General features: G+C 43.2%; 1 protein-coding gene across 6 annotated transcripts in view; it reads left to right on the top strand.

The window, feature by feature from the left end:
* gabbr1b (gamma-aminobutyric acid (GABA) B receptor, 1b) overlaps positions 1-23,796 on the top strand; it is a 129,306-nt gene that overhangs the window by 64,800 nt on the left and 40,710 nt on the right. For 5 of the 6 annotated variants that reach the window (XM_077590958.1, XM_077590962.1, XM_077590961.1 and 2 more), the window contains 4 exons: positions 3,651-3,801; positions 7,127-7,259; positions 11,128-11,244; positions 18,338-18,445. In XM_077590958.1, the coding sequence (XP_077447084.1) occupies positions 3,651-3,801; positions 7,127-7,259; positions 11,128-11,244; positions 18,338-18,445 (509 nt within the window). The remainder of the gene's footprint in view (positions 1-3,650; positions 3,802-7,126; positions 7,260-11,127; positions 11,245-18,337; positions 18,446-23,796) is intronic. The other variant, XM_077590960.1, reaches the window with a different exon arrangement.

The raw sequence follows: 23,796 nt of genomic DNA, 5'->3' as shown, positions 1-23,796 counted from the left end.
GGAGTAAGGAACCACCTAGCCCCATGGATCATAGACTTCCTCACTGACAGACCACAATATGTGAGACTTCAAGACTGTACGTCTGATGCGGTAGCTTGAAGCACGGGGCCCTTGCAAGGCACGGTGCTCTCCCCACTCCTCTTCTCCCTCTACACATCAGACTTCAAACATAATACAGACACCTGCCACCTCCAGAAGTTCTCTGACGACACCGCTATTGTTGGACGAGTGATGGACGGGAACGACCTAGAGTACAGGGGAGTCATCACAGCCTTTGTTGACTGGTGTAGGCAAAACCACCTTTGCATCAACACCAGTAAGACAAAGGAAATGGTCATCGATTTTCGGAGGAATCCACAACAGACCACTCGGGTGAACATCCAGGGTACGGACATTGAAATCGTGGAGAATTTTAAGTACCTGGGTGTTCACATCAACAACAAACTAGACTGGTCCACAAACATAGATGCCCTGTATAAAAGGGGCCAGAGCCGCCTCTACCTACTGACGGCACTACGGTCCTTTGGAGTGTGCAGGACACTGCTGAGGACCTTTTATGACACTGTGGTCGCATCTACACTTTTATGCCCGTCTCTAAACACACTACGCACGAAACGGTTCCTATGTTGCTGTTTTATTTTCTTTAATAAAGAATATGTGAATTTCCTTTGTCTTCTTTTTAATAACAATTTTAATAAAATAATTTTATTTATTGCCTTTTATTTTAAAAATGGAGCGCTCAACGTAGGAACAGTTTCAGAGGTAGTGTATTTAGAGACAGGCACATTTAACGTGTTTGTGTTGTCGAGCGAGTTTTTGCTGTTTTATTTTCTTTAATAAAGAATATGTGAATTTCCTTTGTCTTCTTTAATAGTGATTAAGGTTAGTGGTTAAGGTTAGGCAAACAACCGTTCGACGAAGTGTCCGTTGACGAAATGTCCGGTCACGACGAAATGAGGACATAACATTTGTGTACCTTCTTTGGGGTCAAGTTCCGTATCCTGGGCCCCAAGGACCTTGTCCTCAAGGTCAGTCCTCAGAGCTGCCACTAAACAGGAGGGTAGTAGAATGGTTGTGGGCGCCTCCACACAATCCAAGGGTTGGAAAATGCGTTATAGTGCGTCAGGCGTTCCTGGATCCCAAGACGTAGGACAATGTAAAATCAAACCTACTGAAAAACATGGCCCTCCTGGCTTGACGAGGGTTCAGTCTCCGGGCTGACTTTATATATTCTGAATTCTTATGGTCAGTCCAAACCACAAATGGGTAATTGGCCCCTTCCAGATGATGCCGCCAGTCCCCTAGGGCAAGCTTCACAGCCAGCAATTCGCGGTCCCCAATGCCGTAATAGCGTTTGGCTGGAGTCAACCTACGGGAAAAGAAGGCGCATGGGTGCACCTTCCCATCCCCTGGTCTGCGTTGAGACAGCCCTGACCCCCACCTCTGAGGCATCCACCTCCACAATGAACTGTAGGTCAGTGTCTGGATGTGTGTGCACGAGAGAGGAGGTAAAATGGGTCTTAAGATCCCTGAAAGAGGCGTCTGCTGCCTTTGATCAATGGAACGGGGACTATGTTGACGTGAGTGCTGTGAGGGGGGCGGCAATGCGGCTATAGTCCCTGATAAACCATCTCTAGAAATTTGCAAACCCCCCAAAATGCTGAAGCTCCTTCCTACCTTCAGGCCTGCGCCACTTAGCAATGGCCGCCACCTTCATAGGGTCCATCCGGAGCTCCCCGTCACATACAGGCGGTTCTCCAAAAGGCGTTGCAGCACCTGTCGTACGTGTTGCTTCTGCTTAGTGGGGGTACGTGAAAAAATTAAAATGTCGTCCAGATAAACAAACACACACTGATCCACGTCTCGAAGAAAAACTGCTGGTGCATTGTACAGGCCAAAAGGCATCACCAGATACTCAAAATTCCCCAGACGAGTGGTGAAGGCTTTCTTCCATTCATCTCCCTCCTGAATGCGGATCAGATGGTAGGTGTTACGGAGGTCCAACTTGGTAAAAATCCGGGCCCTTTGAAGCAGAGAAAAACCTGATTCAATGAGAGCCAAGGGGTACCTGTTCTTGATGGTGATGTTGTTTAGGCACGGTAGTCGACACAGGGGCGCAGCAAACCGTCCTTCTTTTCCACAAAGAAGAATCCTGCCGCAACTGGGCAGTCCAAATCATAAAAACACGTGACTTCCTGGAGGTTCCCGGATAAACGGGGGTGAACTGGCTCCGTCCGGAGGTCTACCCTGCCCAACCGTTTATTGCGGTGGTCCTCAACGGTACACCCACTGGGGAAGTCTTGGTGCCAAGTCGGTAAACCATGGAGCGGTCGATAAAGCTCTCATTTGCTCCGCAGTTGACCAGTGGTCTCGTGCGTCTGGCCCTCCCAGGAGATAGAGGCCGGCAGCAGAAGATGATGGAAGGATCCCACAGTGGGGTTACCGCAGCCGGAGGAGATGTTGGAAATGGTTCCTGCAGCTTGCATGTGGGACCTCCGTGCGATCTCTGTCGCCGCTGTCTATTCTTATGGACAAACTCCTGAACGCATCGAGGGAGCCGGGTTCGTCTCAGCATGCCAACTCGTCTTTCAGGGACTCACTTAGGCCCCCCAATAAATACTTTCTGGAGGGCAACGTTGTTGAACCCCCTCTCTGCAGCGAGGGTACGGAACTTGACTGAATTTTCCGCCACGCTTTGGACGCCCTGGCGGAGAGACATCAAGCACCTCGCTTCTTCCCTCCTGCGCACTGGGTGATCGAACAGTTTACGCATCTCCGCTGTGAAGTCGGCATACGAGGAGCAAATATTCCAGCCTCTCTCCCGTTTGGCGTTAGCCCACGAGAGAGCTTCACCGCGAAGACAGCCGATGAGCTAGACGATCATGGCTCGGTCCGTGCTGTTTGTGAGGCTCTGTTGCTAAAACATCAAGCTGCATTCGACGAGGAAAGCCCGACATGCGCCAAGTTCGCCATTATATGGGGCGGGCGTCGGGAATATGGGTTTCGTTTCTGGCCACCATCAAAAATTTCAACTCTGGGTTGCATGGTTTGGACAAACATAGTGAGAGAAACATAACATACCCACACACATAAACACCCACACATCCATCCATAAATCACGCTTTATAAGGATTATAGACTACCATTAGTTCATAGTAAGCTAAAATTCCCATCCGGTTTCCAACAAGACCACACAATTTTCCAAGACTTAATCTTAAAAATGCTCAATTCATTCTTAAGAAATTAAGCGATAACTATAGTTCTGATCAGAAATCATTACCTAGTTAACTACTTAAGTGAGCAAGATGTGAAAAGGCTTAAATCACCCTCCTGACAGTAAATTTCGACACTCAAAATAGGCACTTTAACTGATGCAATTTAACCAATGTGACCCCCTTTTTTGTGTAAAATCCACGTTTTGTTAAGATTCCCCAATTTAAAGGAACGGGCTGCCTGCTACACAGTGCTAGGCGTATGGCTCAGGAAAATGTGATACAGTTGAACAATTTGGCTTCCTGTTATGAAATTCTTGCGGGCCCCATTTTCTTTCTGAGTCACACACCAAGTAATAACTGAACCCATGGTCTCTGATTTATTAAAAAAACATTACCAAAACAACTTGTACATTTCTATTGTCATTTCCTTTATAGGCTCTGGACCCCCTGCAGACCAGACAATGGTCATCGAGGAGTTCCGCTACCTGTCTCAGAAGCTATTTGTGTCCATGTCTGTTTTTTCTGGTTTGGGCATCTTATTGGGCATTATCTGCCTCACTTTCAATATCTACAACAGCAGTGTCAGGTACATGAGTTCATCTTTTAATATTGATGACCATAAATCTCATTTAATTTTTTTTCCCTTATGGATAGTTACGAATTTTCAGCTAGAGTTCAGTGATGGAAGAATTCATTCATTCATTTATTACATTACACTTATCCTCACAAGGGTCACAAGGGTACCGTAGCTTATCCCACCCAACTTTGGACAGTAGGTGGGGGACACCCTGAATTGGTTGCCAACCAATCACAGAATAATGTAGTGTAAATACTTTGTTATTATAATTAAGTGCAGAGCTTATCGCTAGTCGCACCAGCCACAAAAAAAGAATGAAGTGGAAAAAAATAAAATTCAAAAATAATATAGTCACACTGGCTTATAATTCCTATCATGGGGATATTAATAGCAGAGACCAAGAAAAAGCCCTATATTTTAAAGTAATAACAATTAAATGGAGAACAACAGGTTTGTTCCTAAGGGGTCACCACAGCAAATAAATTATTCAACTTCCACTTTCCACTTCACCATTTCTTTTGCATCCTCCTCTTCTATACCAGCCACTTTCATGTCCTTTCTAGGTCGACCTCTAGGCCTGATCCCTTGCAGTTCCACTCTCAACATCCTTATACTAACATAGTCCATATCTCTCCCCTGGATGTGTCAAAACCATCGAAGTCTGGTCTCACTGACCTTGTCTCCAAAATGTCTAACCTACACTGTCCCTCTTATTGTCTCAGTTCTAATTCTATCCAACATGATCATTCCAAAGGAGAAATCTCCAAGTTAACACCAACCAAACGCAAAATAGGTGTTTTTTTTAAATAACACATAACAGTTATCGATAGCTATAATCTAAACAACCCAATGTAACATGTTTACCAAATTTTCAATCTCACTCCAAATCAATCAAACTCTTCATCAGTATTAATTCTGAAAAACTTCAGAAGTAGAGGGCACTCCTGGAAGTCCCTTTTTACTTTTGCGGTTGCGGGAGTTGCTGGAGCCTATCCCATCCAACTTCGGGCGAAAGGCGAAATACACCCCACACTGGTCATCAGTCAGCTATAGGGCGCACAGGGAGACAGAAAAACATTCACACTCACAATAGTACCACCACCAAGCGGTGATCGATCCCATGCTTGCCTGCACCGAAGTCAGGCAAGTGAACCCTTACACCACGTGTCCAACCGATTCCGCTGAGGGCCGCAGTGAGTCCTGGTCTTTGTTCCAACCGATCTAGTGCCGACATTTTAACCAATCAGGTGTCTTCTAAAATAAGTAGCATCTGACTTTAATTAACTGATTACGCTTGCAAAAAGTATCCTCTTGTTGAGTTGGAATGAAAACCTGCACCCACTGCGGCCCTTTGAGGACCGGTTTGACACCCCTGCCCGACACAATTAGATTGCTCCCTCTCAAACTTGTCAGTGTTTGTTGCTAAGCATTTTTGTGTTATCAAGGTTGCAGTCATTAACAGGTATTGAAGAATGTTAGTCACACAAGAATAGAAGAATATTTATTATTTTTTTCCAAGTGAAGAGCAACCTGGTGTACATGTGGTTACCACTTCCGCCTCACAGTTTTGAGAACGAGGGTTTAATCCCCGGTGAGTTACCACATTTATTCGAGCATAACCCGCAAAATTCTTTACCAAAAAAACGAAGCAAAGTTCGGTGCGCGTTATACACAAGGTCTTCACTTTTATGACCAAATTTTGGTGAAAAACTGCCCTCCGCCGGTGAAAAAGTCCCCTCCACAGCCGTTAAAACGGGAGATGTAAAACCTGTCTTTATCCGCTAGATGGCGATAATCTATCTTCTTTTACAAAATCCAGCCCTCTACAAATAGCCTTTGGCAAGTTTATAGGATAAAAGGGGTAAAAGTGATAAATGTTGCTCCAGGGAAACGTTAGCGGGGCACCTACTCACACGAGTCTGCCCCGGGAGCGCTATCCTCGCTCAAGAAGAATAGAATCAATTATTTGGTGAATCTGATGATGATGAACCAGACTATGAAGAAATTTAAATATTATGAAGATAAATTAGACTAAGGATTTAAAATTGTAAATTCCATTTAGTTCATACTGGTAGTAGTTTGTTTTACCAGATTTCCGTACCAAACGTTGTGAATAAATGTTTTGTGTATTCAGCATTTGCCAGTTACCAGTACCGGTGCAATCCTTGGTGTGATCTGAGAAAAAAATGAATTTTAGTAAAAAATCATGGGTGAGTTATACACGGGTGCGTGTTATACTCGAATAAATACGGTACGCCCTTAGTGTGCGGAGTTTGTGATGTTCTCCCCGGGCTTGTGGGCGAGTGTGAGAGCGAGTGTGTGCCCGTCTCCTTGTGCCCTGCGATTGGCTGATGACCAATTCAGGGTGTCACCCACTTGCATACACTAATCCCTCGGTTTTCACGGATAATGTAGACCAAACATGGCCGCAATAATCGATAGTAGGATCATCTCTATTATTATTACCACACTACATGTTTTCGCTCCTAAACAAAAATACAAGTATACAAGTACAATTAACAAGAAGTGTATGTATATATTAAATATTACAGTTATAAGCAGATGAAAAGACTGAAATGTATAAATATCTAAATATAATGTATATATAAAAAAAAATGTAAATATATTTTAAATACTGTACTCACAGTGAAAATAGTTCCTCTCCGCTTGGTATCAATAAAAAAAAGAAGTTAATGGGAGTTTTAGTCGAAGTCCTCCTGCACAGTCCAGACCTTGAAGAGCAGCCACCTTTCAGCAAGGTGCAGCTTCGCGTTTGGGATGAAATAGTTTAAGAACCAGTCCTGTGTGAAGGCTTTCGTGATCCAGGCTTTACTGCTGCTCATCCAGTAGACATGCAGTAAAGGTTTGTTCTGTTAGAAACAGACAAAATTTGCCCATAGTGACCTATTACTTTTCTTATCTTATCATTTATTAGTTCAAAGATATCCAAGTTTTTTTAATGGCACCAGAGGCAAGGCAAAAGCAAATAATTAATTAAAAATAATAATTATTATTATTTTACCATAACTTCATTTTGAGTGAGAGATATACTATATTTGCATGGCATCTGGGGGTTGCTGTGATGATTAGAAATAGAATAACAATTTATAATAAAATATATATTTTTTAAAACTACATCACTGGTGCCTCAATAGTACAGTGACACTTAAAAGCTTTGTGTCTTTATTTACAATGAATCTTTCTGTGTGCTTGTTTTCCAGCCAGTAACTGTTTTTGAAAGCTTCAATTTTCCGTGGATATTGAATGAATAAATGGTGTCTGCTTATGGAAATGATTATTCAATGCCCTGAATGTGTTTGTTTTATTGTCACAGGTATATTCAGAATTCCCAACCATACCTTAACAACATGACTGCAGTGGGCTGCATGATGGCTCTCGCTGCAATTTTCCCTCTGGGTGTTGATGGCCTTCATGTCCACAGGAAGCATTTCCCTGTTGTCTGCCAGGTACACTATTGACTTCTTTCAAACACTGAATTTCTTTCCAAGCCAATGCACAGCATTCACACAGTTACCATGGAAACCGAGCTTTATTTCGACATTTATGGTAGGTTTTATTTGTTGCTTTGGGTCCTATTAGTGCTGTGTGGTAAGTCCTGACTCATACGTTTGTTACCATTAGGGTGTCTTAAGAAACCTCAGATGTTAGATAACTCAAATTAGAGGTTAGATGTACAGTACTACAAGTATGTTTTTCATTTTTAATGATGGCTCTCCTCTCCATGAGCCATTACTTTATGAAATGCACTTCCAGATACAGCCCGACCAAGACATTTAAAACATAACATACTAGATTGGGGCAAGGCAAGCTGACTGCCAAATCTCAAAAACAGCCTGCCCCTCCATTTCAAAGGAAGATAAATCACAAGTATGGAAGAAAGAGCTACATTTAGAAGAAGTACTAGACACCACAAATAGACACCATATAAGGTAAGGACAGGGTTTGATGGTGTTTCGTCACTAGTATGTGGCAGGGGAGAAAGTTCAGTGTGGTGGAGAGGAGAAGGAAAGGGGAGCTGGCACACATTACCTTCTAAAAGATAGTCGCCCATGCCAAAGATACGGTTTAGACGCAATGTTTTGCATTACGGTCCCACAATATCCAATGCCATAAAATTCCATGTATTTTCTGGCCTTTCTCATGCTAGGCTGCCCATCCATGTGTAGTTGGCCTCTGTCTCACAGTCTGGTCAGTTCTTGTATCAATCTTAAGATATAGCTCCCCCGTCTAAACCCCAGCAAACTTGGCAGAGTCTTTGACCAATTTGGGTAGCTGATCCAATTCGAAGAGCACCACCAATGCCCTCGCAATATAGCGGTTTGCCAGGGTTCCACCAATACCTATCAACATGATACCCACCGCCACGATTCCAATCAGATAGCCACCCTGCTCATTGGTAGACACCAGGGTTAAGGGATGCCAGTGCAATAAAGAAGGAATCTATAAAGTTGTTTGGCCTGTAGGTATACATATAGCTAATTCCTTAGTTTATTTTAACAACACTTGGCAGCATAAGTCTGGAAATGCTGTACACAGAGAGCTCAGTTCTCACTTCATTGTAGTCTGAGTTTCAGTATCCTCCTTGCTTGCTTTTGTCTCCTTAGATTTCTTTTTTAATTTAAACACTATTGCTGCTGGAATGGCCTTAATTGAATTTTTCATTATAGGAATAATAAAGGTTATCTAATTCAGGTCTGTTTCCATCACTGCAGAAGACTACCCATTATTACTATGAATCCTTAGAGAAGATTTTTCAAGATCCAAAAGATTAGTGAAAGGACTATTGGTAACATTATTCATTATATGTTAAGTCTTGCGTTAGCATATTTTCCCCAAGTGCCAATAGGTAAAAATTGCCCCTGTGTGGGGAATATTGTAAAGCCTCAATTTCTCACATTCACTACCATGCAGCTGAATTAACTTATTTTGTTTTCTGTGAAAAACATTTAGAGATTGCCATTGATTTTTCAATTATAAAAGGGTGGGCCCTTGTTGCTTTCTACAGCAGTATAAATGCAAATAAATGTTTTTCCTCAGTCTACGCTGTTGTTAAAAAGAATACTTAACTCTAGTGAAGCAGGTAGAGTAGATTATAAAATACAACTGTAATCACTGGGCCCGGCGGTAAATCAATATTCATTTTAATGTTTAATCAGATACAAAGGAATTACAGGGCTTATGCACACCATGACGACAGTGTTGTACAAATAGAGTAAATTATTAAAGATTCTTCAGGATTGTTAAAAAAAAGCAGCAAGACTCTAAATATCATCCCTCACAATTCAAAAGCGATTTTCCAGTCATAAAGGGACCCTCCAGCAAATAGGGTTTATTTTTTGCTAGCAAAAACATTTTAGGAAATCTTTGCTCCGATAAATAGATTTGGCTTTCATTTTCAATATCAATCCATTCTGAAATTATCTGTAAACAATGACTTATCCCCAAGATGCCTCCTTTTCATTAGCAAAATTGGCAAGCCCCCAATGAGATTTTGAAGGCAGCGGATGAGTGAATTTATTTTGTAAAATCAGAAAACCGCTAACGATTCTCATTTAAGATATATCTCCTCTGTGTATATCTCAACTTTGAAACACTTCAACTTCGGAAATTGTATCAGTCATCTGGGGTAGCTCTATACTCACTTTACCTCAGACTCGTACTGCAAGTAATACACTATTAGCATTGATATTTTCAGGGTAGCCCGGCGGCTGAGTGGTTAGCGCGTCGGCCCCAAAGCTCTGGGATCCTGGGTTCAAATGCAAGTCGGTCCACCTGTGTGGAGTTTGCATGTTCTTCTGCGCCTGCGTGGGTTTCCTCCGGCTACTCCGGTTTCCTCCCACATTCCAAAAACGTGCATGGTAGACTGATTGGACACTCTAAATTGCCCCCAGGTATGGGTGTGAGTGTGCATGGTTGTCCGTCTCCTTGTGCTTTGCGATCGGCTGGCCACCGATTCAGGGTGTCCCCCGCCTCTGGCCCGGAGTCAGTTGGGATAGTCTCCAGTACCCCCCGCGACCCTAATGAGGATAAAGCGGTTCAGAAAATGAGATGAGATGATAAGTACATGTGCTTTTATAGGCTGTGACTCGTATGAAACTCACTCAGTATAGTTCTGGAAACTGAACTGGTGTAAACCCAACTATTTCCTTGTTTTTAATCATTCATTTTTCTTACCACTTATCCTCACAAGGATCATGGAGGATGCTGGTGTCTATCCCAGCTAACCATGAGCACCAGGTGGGGACACCTTTCAATGGTGGCCAGCCAATCGCAGTGGATTTTAATTAACTATCAATTAATTGATACTTGATTCTGCATTAGAGATCCTAAGCATTCTTTCGTACACTGTACAGCTGTCTTTTGCTCACTCGATTTGATACTAATTTGATTTTAATTTAATGAAGTGAAGTAATTAAAAAAACAAAAATTCCAAATTTGGGATCTTTGCATCAATGCAGATATCCTTCCAGAATGTGCATAACACAGATCTGTCAGATCCTTTCATTCATAGATAAGCATAGCAATTTAAAATGAACAGTTTCTTTGAATTAGTAATTTTTTTTTTAAAATAAAGCTTACTTACATTTTTAAATTGACATTAATGTATTGAGCAGTCGTGGGTCATTAATTTTAAATTTTTTCTGCTCTCACAAAATACTCACACGAATGAAGCAACCGTTAGATATACCTACAGTGTGATTCTTTAAGATGCTCATTAAGAATTAGAATTAGAAGATATTAGAAATCTGACATCATCAGTCAACACACACACACACACACACTTATTCAGGTTTCTTTTTGGATCTTTAACATTTTGTGCTGTAAATTCCACGACATTCAGCATTTTTATGTGGGGGCACTGTACTTACTAATCATAGTACCAACGCTAAATTGTTCACATTGAATTTACCAGAAAAAAAGACTCTCCTAAGACTTAAAGAAATAGATAGCCTTTATTTGACATGAAAGTGACCGATGTAGAGGTTAGAGCTATTCTTCTGAGACTGAGAGGGGAACAAATTAACTAATGAAATTGTAAAACCACCCTCTTATCTAAGAAGTTGCCGTAATTACCTTTGCCATCTTAATTTCTTTCCTTATTGAAGGTTGTGTTGTGCATGACCACAGCCAAATCAGCTTCATGTCAGTAACAATTGAAAGAGCCTCTAAGAAGTTTAATTTTATTTGAAGGTCATTTCAGAAAGTCTTATTAAATCAGACAAGGCTTAATGATGGCAAGTGTCTGTGAAACTAATTTGGTCCATTTGTTTGATAAATTAATCCAAGATTCTTATCTGTTTGCCTCTATTACAGCTTCGATTCTGGCTGCTTGGTCTGGGTTTCAGCCTTGCATACGGCAGCATGTTTACCAAGATTTGGTGGGTCCACACTGTATTCACTAAGAAGGATGAGAAGAAGGATAAGAAGAAGGTAATTGTGAAAGGAAAGCTATAGGTGGGATTTACTAAACAAATTTTCCACAAGTAGTTAAATCTCGCCCCAGCTCTTCTGCCAAGCAGCAGGGTTCAGCTTTATTTAATCATCATATCTTTCAAGGGCAAGCTCTCTTAGCAGAGATGATATATCCCCCAATCAAGTGTAATCTTTTTACGTTTGGTCACTCAATGGTTTTAGAACTGGCCCACAACTTGCCCTTGAGCGTTATGCAGTATCTATTTGTCATTCTGCCAAGCTTAAATACAAAGAAAGAAAAAACCACCCCCACCCCCCGAAAGGTCCTAACTACTAAGGTCTCCCATTTCAAAACTTTGTTTCACGTTGCTTTCATATTCAAGATATATTGAATGTGACGTGATATCCCATGGATGATCTGCTTAGATATGAGAGCAAGACATTTTTGGGTAGAGTGATGCACGGCCATATTAAATATTTATATGTATTATTTTCACTGTAGAAAGCCAATAAGAAGAGTTATGTTACTGAAGTGTGACACAACCGAGGTATAGTTTGCATTAATAAACTTAGTTATCTCACTGTGACTACTATAAACACATGATAAGGTTAACAGGGGTTGGGAACTCAAAATGTTGAACGAGCCATAATGGACCAAAAAAAAAAATAGTTCTTGAGCTGCAAAAAATTTAAAGCCTTACATAAGCCTTATAAGGAAGGCAACACATGCTGTTATGTATTTGTATTAGCCTACTATCAAAATGACTAAGTTGGACTAAGTTGGGTACAAATAATAATAATAATAATCGGACATAGGCTTTGTCATCATCATTGACTCGACAAAAGCCTAATTGTCATCATACCCAGCTGAGTATGACGAAATTTGTAGTACTTCTCCATAAGGTGCGTTTTCCCGGCAAAAGACCCAAATAAGTGATAATTTCAGACTCGTAATTTGGAATTCTGCCGTGATGGATACATCGCATCAACCCCCGAGCGGATCACTTACCTCTCACTGTCTCTCACTTACCTTCAGTCAGCCAGTAGAAGGCAGATCACCGCCCAACGTTATTACACAGAAGGGATTGTGTGTCGTGTTATCGCAAGCTTAGAGTCCTGATGGATGTGGGAAAAAACTCTCCTTAAGCCTATTTGTCCGTACTTTGTGAAACCTGTAGCGTCTGTCAGAGGGCAGCAGCTGGAACAGGTTGTGACCAGGGTGGTATGGGTCCCCGACAATGTTCCTGGCTCTGCTGAGGTAACGAGGGCTGTGAGGGCAGAGAGCAGCCGACAATCTTCTGGGCAGTGTTAATCACTCTCTGCATGGCCTTTTTGTCTGCTGCCGTGCTTCCAGCGTACCACACTGTGATGCAGTATGCCATGATGCTCTCCACAGTGGCTCTATAGAAAGTTACCAGAAGCTTAGTGTCCAAGTTGTTCCTCCTGAGTACCCTGAGGAAATGGAGTTGTTTCTGGGCCTTCTTCACTACTGCCATGGTGTTTGTAGACCAGGAGAGCTTATCCGTGATGTGGACCCCCAGGAATTTAAAGGACTGGACCCTGTCTACACATACTCCATTTATGAGGAGTGGGGCCAGATCTGTGCTGTGTTTGCGAAAGTCCAGGATTATTTCTTAAGTTTTTGTGGTGTTCAGTGTGAGATTGTTCACCGAGCACCACGAAGACAATTTGTTGACCTCATCTCTGTAGGCCGACTCATCCCCTCCTGAGATGAGTCCGACCACAGTGGTGTCATTGGCAAATTTGATGATGGAGTTAGACTGGTGGGTTGGTGTACAGTCGTGTGTATAGGGAGTACAGAAGAGGACTCAGTACACAGCCTTGAGGGGAGCCAGTGCTCAGTGTAATGGAGGAAGAGAGGTGGGGACCAAGTCTAACAGTTTGTGGTCGGTTGGTTAAGAAGTTCTTTATCCAGCAGCAGATGGAAGAGGATAGTCCAAGGTGGGAGAGTTTGTCAGTCAGAATGTCCGGTATTGTAGTAATAGGTAGTGTTGAAGGCTGAGCTATAGTCAATGAAAAGCAACCTCACGTAATTCCCATGGTCCTCCGGGTGGCTCAGTGCTTTGTAGAGCAATGGCGATAGCATCCTCAGTGGACCTGTTTGCTCTATAAGGTCAACTGAGGGAGGGATTGTATTCCTGATATGGCGGGCGACCAACTTTTCAAAGCACTTCATGATCACAGGCGTGAGTGCAACAGGCCTATAGTCATTCAGGCTGTCAATGGTTGGCTTTTTGGGAACAGGGATAATGGTGGCAGATTTCAGGCAGGATGGAATGATGGATTGTTGCAGGGAACAATTGATTTTTTTGTGAAAACTCCAGCCAGCTGGTCAGCACAGGTTTTGAGCACCTTCCCAGGTACTCCGTCAGGGCCAGTAGCCTTCCTGGTGTTCACAGACCGTATTACCAGTCTCCTTCATGTTCCTGAAACTTCAGTGTACTTCTGCAGGGTGGTGGTGGGGGTGTTGAGACTGGGTCTGATTTGTCAGTCTCAAAGCGGGCAAAGAAACGGTTCATTTCCTCAGCTAGTGAGGCATCTGCGTTAACAGACATATTATTGTCATTCTAATTGGTAATATATCGTATTCCCTTCCACATCTTCTTTGGGTTATTTCCTGTGAAGTGCTCCTCAATTTTCTTTGTATATGCTGCCTTGGCCTTTTTAATGTCTCTCTTCAGCTCTGCTCTGGCAGCAATGTATTGTACCTTGTCCCCTGACCTGAAGGCGGTGTTACAGCATTTGATGAGTGCCTGTGTCTCCTTGGTCATCCAGGGTTTTTGGTTAGGAAAAACCAGTGTCCATTTATTAACAGTGACGTTGTCCGTGCAGTTTTTGATGTAGGAAAGTACAGTGTCCGTGTAGTCCTGGAGGTTGTGGTGTTCGAAAAGTTCCCAGTTGGTGCGGGAAAAACAGTCCTGCAGCTGAGAAAGGACGTCCTCGGGCCAAGTTTTATTTATCTTTATTTGTGGCCTTGTTAGCCTCCGGAGTGGAGTGTATGCGGGGGTGAGGGATAGCCAGAGATGATCTGATCCGGCCAGGTGAGGGAGGGAAGTGGCTTTATAAGCATGTTTGATATTAGAATAAACATGGTCTAGAGTTTTGTCTCCTCTGATGTGACACTTCACGTACTGAATAAACTTAGGCAGAACAGTCTTTAAACACGCTTTGTTGAAGTCATCAGCGACAATAAAGACTCCATCGGGGTGGTCAAGCTGCTGTTTGTTTACAGCCATTAGCAGGAGGTTAAGGTCCATGCTAACGTTAGCATAGACAGAAGGGCCTGCACCGTATCGCCAATAGCTCTAAATCCGGGGAGCAGTGAGTGTTAATGATCCTACTGTCGCAACACCATTCATTCTGTATGAACACGCAATGTCCCCCTCCTTTGCTTTTCCCTGTTAATTCTTTTGAACGATCATTTCGAAAAAGCGTTCAGCTACCTAGCGAAACCGCGGCGTCGGGATTTGCGGGTGTAGCCAAGTTTCCGTGATGAGAATAATGTTGCAGTTCCTAACAAAGCTGTAGCAATCTGAAGTTCCAACTCATTTTGTGGGTGATGGATCTGGCGTTGGTCAAAAAGATACTCAGAAGCGGTGCCCGGTGTGGTTGGTGTCTTAACTTAGCAGCTAGGCCCGCACGGCATCCACGCTTTTGCTTTCTTTCCCTTCGCCGCCTCCGACGTACTATATCGTATTCCCTGCCTGAGTGGGCTGACTATCCACGGAGATCCCGGAGGTCTCGAGATGTCCTCGGGGATATCGTAGGTCCGTTAGGTTTGTTGTGATGGATATATCACATCTCCTTTCGAGAGTAATTAAATCCTGGCGACTGTAGATGTTAGTAAATAACGAACGACACCAAACTGGAGAGCATAGAGCCGCTGCACCTGTGTGCGCCGCCATCTTGAATCAAACATAATACATCATGAGCATTTAGGATTAAGTGTTTATTTTCCCGCAGTGCAGAGAACAACAATCCACGTGACTGCTCTGTTATACGATGCCGCCTCAAGTTTAACTTCCTTACAATATAAATGGGGGGAAGCATTGCACCATCAATGTATAGTGGCGATGGGGCGCTGCTGACCTCGACTCGAGATGTTGTGAATCGGTGTGCCGAATACTTTGAAGACCGCCTCAACTCCACCGACACGCCTTCCCATGAGGAAGCAGAGCTGGGGGACTCTGGGGCAGATTCTCTTATCTCTGGGGTTAAGTCACTGAGGTGGTTAAAAAGCTCCTCCGCGGCAAGGCCCCAAGAGTGGATGAGATCCGTCCAGAGTTTTTAAAGGCTTTGGATGTTTTGGGTTGTCTTGGTTTACACGCCTCCGCAACATCGCGTGGACATCAGGGACAGTGCCCTGGTTTGGCAGACCGGGGTGGTGCTTCCACTTTTTTAAAAAGGGGACCGGAGGGTGTGTTCTATTTATAAGGGAATCACACACCTCAGCCTATTCGGGGGTAGTGGAAAAGAGAGTCCACCAGGAAGTCGAATCTCGGATTCAGGAGGAGCTGTGTGGTTTTCATATTGGCCGTAGAAAAGTCAATCAACTCTATACGCTCAGCAAGGTTCTCAGGGGGTTTATGGGAGTTTTCCCAACCAGTCTACATGTGCTTTGTGGACTTGGAGAAGGCATTTGACTGTATTCCCCGGGGAGTCTTGTGGTGGTTACTCTAGTAGTTTGGGGTACCGGAATCCCTGATATGTGGGGTTCAGTCCCTGTATGGCCGGTGTCAGAGCCTGGTCAAAATGAGTCAGTAAGTCAGATCATTCTCCCCTGGGAATTGGAGTCTGACAGGGCTGCTCTATGTCACCAACAGTTCATAAGTTTAGTAAGGAGAATATCTTGTCACAGCTGTGGCGTTGACGAGATCAGGTTTGGTGGAAGGAATATTGCATCCTTGCTTTTTGCAGATGACGTGGTTCTGTTGGCTTCATTTGCTACCGTGGGAAGCGTTCGGGATGAGAATCAACACCTAAAAATCTGAAATCATGGTCCTCAGTCAGGAAAAAGTTGGCAGGCCCTCTACAGGTCTGGAATGAAGTCCTCCCCCAAGTAGTTTAAGTATGTTAGGGATGTATTCACGAGTGACGGGAAAATTGCGCAGGAGATAGACAGGCCGATCGATGTTGTGTCTGCAGTAATGTGGACTCTCCATCGGAGGCCCAGAAGATGAAGCCCTATATTTACCAGTCGATCTACGTTCCTACCCTCAACTATGGTCATGAGCTGTGGGTCATGACAGAAAGAACAAAGATCCTGGATTCAAGTGGCTGAAATTTTGTTTCCTCCGGACTCTCCCTCAGAGATAAAGTGAGAAGCTCGGTCATCCGGAGGGGGTCGGAGTACTGCCGTTGCTCCTCCGCATCACGAAGAGCCAGATGAGTTGACTCGAGCATCAGATTAGGACACCGTCCTGGTGAGGTTACCCATCCACGTCCTACCGAAAGGAGGTTATGGGGCCAACCCACGACACGCTGGGGAGAATATGTCTCTCAGCTGGTCCGCGAATGCCTTGGAATCCTCCCAGAAGAGATGGTTGAAGTGGCTGGGGAGAGGGAAGTCTGGGATTCATTCCATGCTGAAGCTGCTGCACCTAGGACCCGACCTTGGATAAGCAGAAGAAGATGAATATGATGGATCATTGGATTCTAATTTTAAAAAGCTTGAATCCTCGTGAGTAATCATAAGGAATATGATGAACTATTGTAGATGTGTTGCATTTTATAAAATTAATTTTGATTACTATGTAACAAAGAAGCAGCCCGGCGGCTTGAGTGGTTATACACATATATAAGCCGTACCCTCGATTCAGTCATCATTTTTAGCGACAATTACGGCGTATATGCAATAGAATACGGTAGTCATACAAAGATTTATATATAATAAAAATGAAGTGATGTAAAACAAAGTTACTAAGTTAGTTACTAGTTAGTAGCACGTGAGGTACCTCGAAGTCAGACGTGTGAACCTCGACACCACAAGGCGGCAAGTATCAAAGTCCTAGATAAAAATTAGCAGTGCGAAGACTGAAGTAAAATTATGAGAGCATTACTTTTGTAAATGCATCTTGCAGTGTTATCGAATTTTATGTATAGTGTAGCGACAGTACTTAATTGAGTCTAGATTAGGTCCTCATTGCAAAACTCGAGTAGAGTATTGTAACAGCTCTTGGGGGACAAAACTGTCCCTTATTCTGTTTGCTTTTGCTGGTATGGTCCTGTAGTGCCTGCCAGAGGGCAGCAGGTTCAAGAGGTGCAAGCTTGAATGTGTATTGTCTTCTGTGATGCCCGCTTTCCTTCCTTTGCACCGGAAGTTGAAGATGGTGGACAAGGGGGGTAGGTGGCAGCTGATCATCTTTTGAGCTGTGTTGATCACTCTCTGCGTTCTTTTCCTGTCTGCTTCTGTACAGCTTGAGTGCCATACTGACACAGTATAGGTCAGCACGCTCTCAATGGCTGACCGGTAGAAGTTTAACAGCAGGTTGGTGTTGAGTAGCTCCTTCCTGAGTACTCTTGAAAATGTAGCCTCTGCTGCATCCATTCAGGGTGTCCCCTGCCTCATGCCCATAGTTAGCTGCGATAAGCTCCAGCGACCCTCACGACCTTTTTCAGGATAAGCGGCTCAGAAAATGAATGAATGGCTGCATAAGCCTCCACAGTCAATATAAACTAGTAGTGGCTAACTAGAAGTAGTTGCATAACATATTAATTTGTTTGAAGAGAGGTTTCATATTCTTTGATGGCTTTTGAATAATCTGATAATCAGAGACCTTAATTAGATTACGTGGAAAAACAACAGTAATTCCTGTTTATCATTTTCAAACAAAATTATTAAATTTGTATCCCCTGAAATGCACAGCAACACGTGTTTTCACTGATCAAACCATTTAAATATACATAGTCCCATTAGTATTTCATTTTTTTTCTCATTGCTCTAATGGATCATTGCTTTATAGGTTTATAATGTTAGTCATTGTTTCAAGGGCAAGTTTAATGGGTCTGTTTGTGGCTTCAGAAATATTTCTTTCTCAATATTAGATAAAAGAGAGAGGATTTGTGCCTTTTCCTGTCCTTGTTTCTTCAGCACCTGGAGCCCTGGAAGCTCTATACTACGGTTGGCATCTTGCTTGGCATCGACTTCTTGTCTCTCATGATCTGGCAGATTGTGGATCCATTACATATCACAGTGGAGGTACGATTTTCAAAACATATTGTCATCAGTTTTGTATATGGGCATTAAAAAACCCTTGATAATAAAAACAAACCTATTTTAACCCCAAATGGGAGTGAATGTTCATGATGCAACGACAAAATTATGAAAAACTCTTAGAGGTTTAAAATCCATATACAGATAAATGCAGTGGCGGGCCGTCAGGGCCTTCAAGACCTTCTCTGCTGGCCTAAGATATATCTGAATCTTATATTATATGTTGTCCATCAATACTTATTATTCCAAATGGTCTGTTAGCTTCCTTTCATTGCTTTTCCCCCTGGTTACACTGCTTCCAGATGTGTGTTTTCATATTGAACCATTTAACCAATCACATTTCAGCCATTATTTGTTGCCAGGGTCAGAAATCTGCCTCAAGGCCTTCACAATCAGTTCTGCAGGCTCTGCTGCATTAAACAAGCGTCGATAAGACTGTTGCTTTAACCAATCAGATTTCGAGTTGGCAACACCACAATGCCTTGTCGCAGGCGTAGGGATACGTTGTTGCCTTGTCGCAGGCGTAGGGATACGTCATTGCCTTCTTGCAGGCGTAGGGATACGTCATTGCTTTCACCAACTATGATTGGCTAGTGATTAGCCAGAGCTACCAAACTGTATCTGGAGCGTGCTGCACAAGCAAATATATTGTTGTGTTGATTTAAAGCCATTTTCAAGACGGACTAGGCCAGAAATACTACAGGACAGGCTCGACTTTCAGCATTAGCTTCGATGGCGATAGAAAAGAAGGAAGAAAGAAAGGAGGATGGATATTGTATAGAGTTAAAAAGGATTTTTGGTGAGTAAAATATGGCTATATTCCTAAATAATATTTCAATTGTGGGCCCGGTTCTGATATCTGAAACGCTCCAGTATTTTTATTTAAGCTCCAGTGTTTGTATTTAATCACTAAATGCTGCTAGGAAGTGGATGTTGTCCCATTTTAGTGCAATTTTTGCCATTTCTCCATTGATGTCCATCGCTGTCTTTTCCTGGGGAAATCAACCCCCCTGGCCCGGTTGTAATGTCTGAAAAGCTTCAGTATTTGTATTTAATCAATAAATGCTGCTAGGAAGTGGATTTTACCCATTTTAGTGCAATTTTTGTCGTTTTGCGTATGGACGTATATGGACGTATCGACGTTCTTCGCTGTCTTTTTCCCGGGGAAATGATACTCCGGGCCCTGTTCTGATGTCTAAAAAGCTCCAGTATTTGTATTTAATCAATAAATGCTGTTTTCCGCTGGATTTTCGGGCAATGTTTGCCGGTACGCCATTGACGTTCATCGCTGTCTTTTGCCAGGAAAATCCCCCCCCCCCCCCCCGGCCTGGTTGTAATGTCTGAAAAGCTCCAGTATTTGTATTTAAACATTAACTGCTGCTAGGAAGTGGATTTTACCCCATTTTTGTGCATTGATTTATTGATTATTTTTTGTGTCGCAGGTTTTATAGCCATAAAATAGTTTTTGAGGGTTGGATGATTCGTTGAAGGCGCTATTAGAAAATGCACGGACCTCCACTGGATAAATGATGGTAATAATTAACTTCACATTTCCCCCCTGTTTAATCTACATTTGCTCAAATCCTCATTTTCTTAATAAAACTTTCTCACGGCTTTATTTTATTAATCCATGCTCATGAAACAAAAATAGTTACACTCAGAGGTAAGATGCTCTCAGTATCCCCTTTCTCATAGACCAGGTCTGGAAAAGAAGATTATTTTTCAAATAGTTGTGGCAATTGCAGCAGTTATAAGTCAGTTAATCATTCATTCATTTTATGAACCACTTTATCCTCACTAAGGTTGCAGGGGGTGCTGGAGCCTATCCCAGCTGACCCTGGGGCAGAGGCAGGAAACACCCTGAACCGCTGGCCAGCTGATCACAGGGCACGAGGAGACGGGCAACCATTCACTCTCACACTCATACCTAGTGACAATTTAGAGTGTCCAATCAGCGTACCATGCATGTTTTGGGAATTTGGGAGGAAACCGGAGTACCTGGAGAAAACCCAAGCAGGCCTGGGGAGAACATGTAAACTCCAAACAGGTGGACCGACTTGGATTTGAACCCAGGACCCCAGATCTGTGAGGCCGACCTACTAACCACTCAAGCTGCCCCGTAAAAAAGGTATGCAACCACATCTACACAAAGTCAGTATGGCTTTAAAAATAGCTATCGAGATCATCACTGAAAAAGCCAAATCTTTATACTTGCGAACATCTCACCCCACCATCGAGGTGTCCACCTCGGAGTGATGCTTAATTCTGGCGTTCAGAGTCTGCAAGCGCTCAATGGCGCTTGTGAGTGACCCTACTGGTGACGTGTTGCTGGGTATGAAAGTGCAACATTGATCTCTGAACATTGCACACACGCCTCCTTTCTCTGCCAGAAGCATGTCAACCGTTATTCGAGTTTGAAAGCCCATTAGTGAGGTGGAGCTCAATTGACTATAGCTCAGCCTTCAACACTATAATACCGGACATTTTGGCTGACAAACTCTCCCACCTTGGACTAGACAAACTCTCCCACCTTGGACTATCCTCTTCCATCTGCTGCTGGATTAAGAACTTCTTAACCAACCATCCACAAACTGTTAGACTTGGTCCCCACCTCTCTTCCTCCATTAGTCTGAGCACTGGCTCCCCTCAAGGCTGTGTACTGAGTCCTCCTCTGTACTCCCTGTACACATACAACTGTACACCGACCCACTAGTCTAACTCCATCAAATTTGCCGATGACACCACTGTGGTTGGACTCATCTCAGGGGGAGGATGAGTCTGCCTATAGAGATGAGGTCAACAAACTGTCTTTGTGGTGTTTGGTGAACAATCTCACACTAAACACTACGAAAACTAAAGAAATAATCCTGGACTTTCGCAAACGCAGCACAGATCTGGCCCTGCTCCTCATAAATGGAGTATGCGTAGACAGGGTCCAGTCCTTAAAATTCCTGGGGGTCCACGTCACGGACAAGCTCTCCTGGTCTACCAACACCATGGCAGTGGGGAAGAAGGCCCAGAAACGACTCCATTTCCTGAGGGTACTCAGGAGGAACAACTTGGACACTAAGCTTCTGGTAACCTTCTAAAGAGCCACTGTGGAGCGCATCCTGGCATACTGCATTACAGTGTGGTACACTGGAAGCACGGCAGCAGACAGAAAGGCCATGCAGAGAGTGATCAACACCGCCCAGAAGATAATCGGCTGCTCTCTGCCCCCACTGGATGACATTTCCAGCCCTCCCTCCTTCAGCAGAGCCGGGAACATTCTCAGGGACCCATACCACCCTGGTCACAACCTGTTCCAGCTGCTGCCCTCTGGCAGACGCTACAGGTCTCACAAAGCACGGACAAATAGACTTGAGTATTTTTTCCCACAGCCATCAGGACTCTGAACTTTCATTAGCACGAAACACAATCCCTTTTGTGCAATAACTTCGGGGTGTGCAATAACAGTGTGCAATAACAATGTGCAATATCTTATATTGTGCAATATTTTAGAATTTACCTTGCCAGTCTTCATATTTTTATATTACTTATTTATGTTTTTTTTTAACTGGGAAAACGCCTTTTGTGGAGTAGCACCACCAATTTTGTTATACGCAGCTGTGTATGATGACAATAAAGGCTTTTGATTGATTTGTTCTTTTATGGCAATAAAGCCTTGTTCAGTTTAACTTCCAAGTTTTAGACATTGTAATGGATGTAGTTTATTCAGTCAAGATATTTATTTGGAGTTATCCAAAGAAAAATGGACTCCACACCTGCACTCTTTCATCATCGTTTAGGCAAAATCACATCGTCTGCATCGTCTTGGCAGATCAGCCTGACATTTGCTCATATAAACAAAGGATGTTATTCTCGACTCATGGGCGCTTACACAACTGGGTTCAACTGGCGGCCGTGCAAATCTCTATACTATAATGCATAATGGATGCACTAGATCTAATTCCACAATATTCCCTCCTTATGTAGATGTTTACTACAAATACAATAGTACAGTTCCAGCATTCGAACAGATCACACAGTTCTGTTCTTTGGTCTTCCAGTGCAAGTCAGTCCTGACGAATGTGTAGGAGCGATATTTCCACTTTTATTACCGCCCAGAGGATTATTGTGTCTCTGTAAGAACGGTATCTGGGGTCCTGCGGTCCCTTTTATTCGATCATCCGCCAATTATCAGCACAGTGTCCGCTGGAGGGACCCTAGCTCAGGAAAGTCATCCCTTGTCGTCCTTAGATGTTGGCTTGGCACGCCACATGCAGGAGTTAGGCACTCGCTCCCCCTCTTCCCCATCGTCACCCTTCTGGACAGACGTCGTCGCCCCTCGCGGTTCCCCGATGCTTTCAGAGTCCCTCAGTGAATGCTTGTTCCGCAGGAAGACTTTTCTCGGTTGACTCGCCCCGCAGAGCTTGCCCCTGGGTGTCCCTCAGGAAGACTCTTCCAGGAGTGCTTACCTATTCTGCCTGTCTGCCAGTGTCTCTCACCAAATGTGTCCTAGTGTAAATGTAATAAATGTGACTGTGGCAATTTGTGTCTTTAACCGAGTATATTGGTTAGAATATGAATACCACACTGTAATGGATGGTGTAAACCGTAAACTAATGTTATAGTGCACAAAACTATTTTTCATTTGCAAGGAGAACGAACCGTTGAGGCCAAGTCCCAACTTCTTTCTGACCTTACACATATTTTCTGTTGTTTATTACATTCGAGGGCCCTGATTACAATGTCTCAACTCTCAGGGGAGGGTTGGAAACAGACGTGAGACGTCAAAAGTCAAAACAAATGAAGGTCTGAAAGTCCTGTGGAGTCTGTGGTGGACGCAGCTGCAGTTCCCAGATCCGATTCACAGCACTCTAAGGCGTTCCGGATCCTCTTTGTTTAGACTAATTAAGGTTTATCAGGAGTAAAGCCTTTTACTTTGTTCCAAGCAAACATTCAATAATATGAAACTAATAATGATGAACAAAGCACGTTTAATTGTAAAGCGAAGCATTTCTTCATTCCAAGGAAATGCATAATAATAATATGAAATAAAATCCTTACACTTAAACAAGTGTAAAACTTCCAATTCTTTATCTCTCTTTTCCTGTCTTTTATTGCTCTTATCTTTTGATTTGTAGTTCTTAATTCTAACTTCCATGTCCTTGCACAAGCTTACATCAAATGTTCCAGCTGTAGGCAAGTTGGGGTTTAAACTCTTTGTGCGCTTGGCTCTTTTCCTACAAAATTCTTCAATTTCGTCTTTTTTCATTGGATATTTGACTCCCAAAATCATCGTCGGGGAAAGGCCATCTTAGGAATGTTTTCCCAATAACCAGTTAGTAAGTAAC

Source organism: Stigmatopora argus, chromosome 21, assembly GCF_051989625.1.
Source record: "Stigmatopora argus isolate UIUO_Sarg chromosome 21, RoL_Sarg_1.0, whole genome shotgun sequence".
NCBI lineage: Eukaryota > Metazoa > Chordata > Actinopteri > Syngnathiformes > Syngnathidae > Stigmatopora > Stigmatopora argus.
The sequence above is the reverse complement of the archived record's forward strand: the minus strand, read 5'-3'. Positions and strand labels throughout refer to the sequence as shown.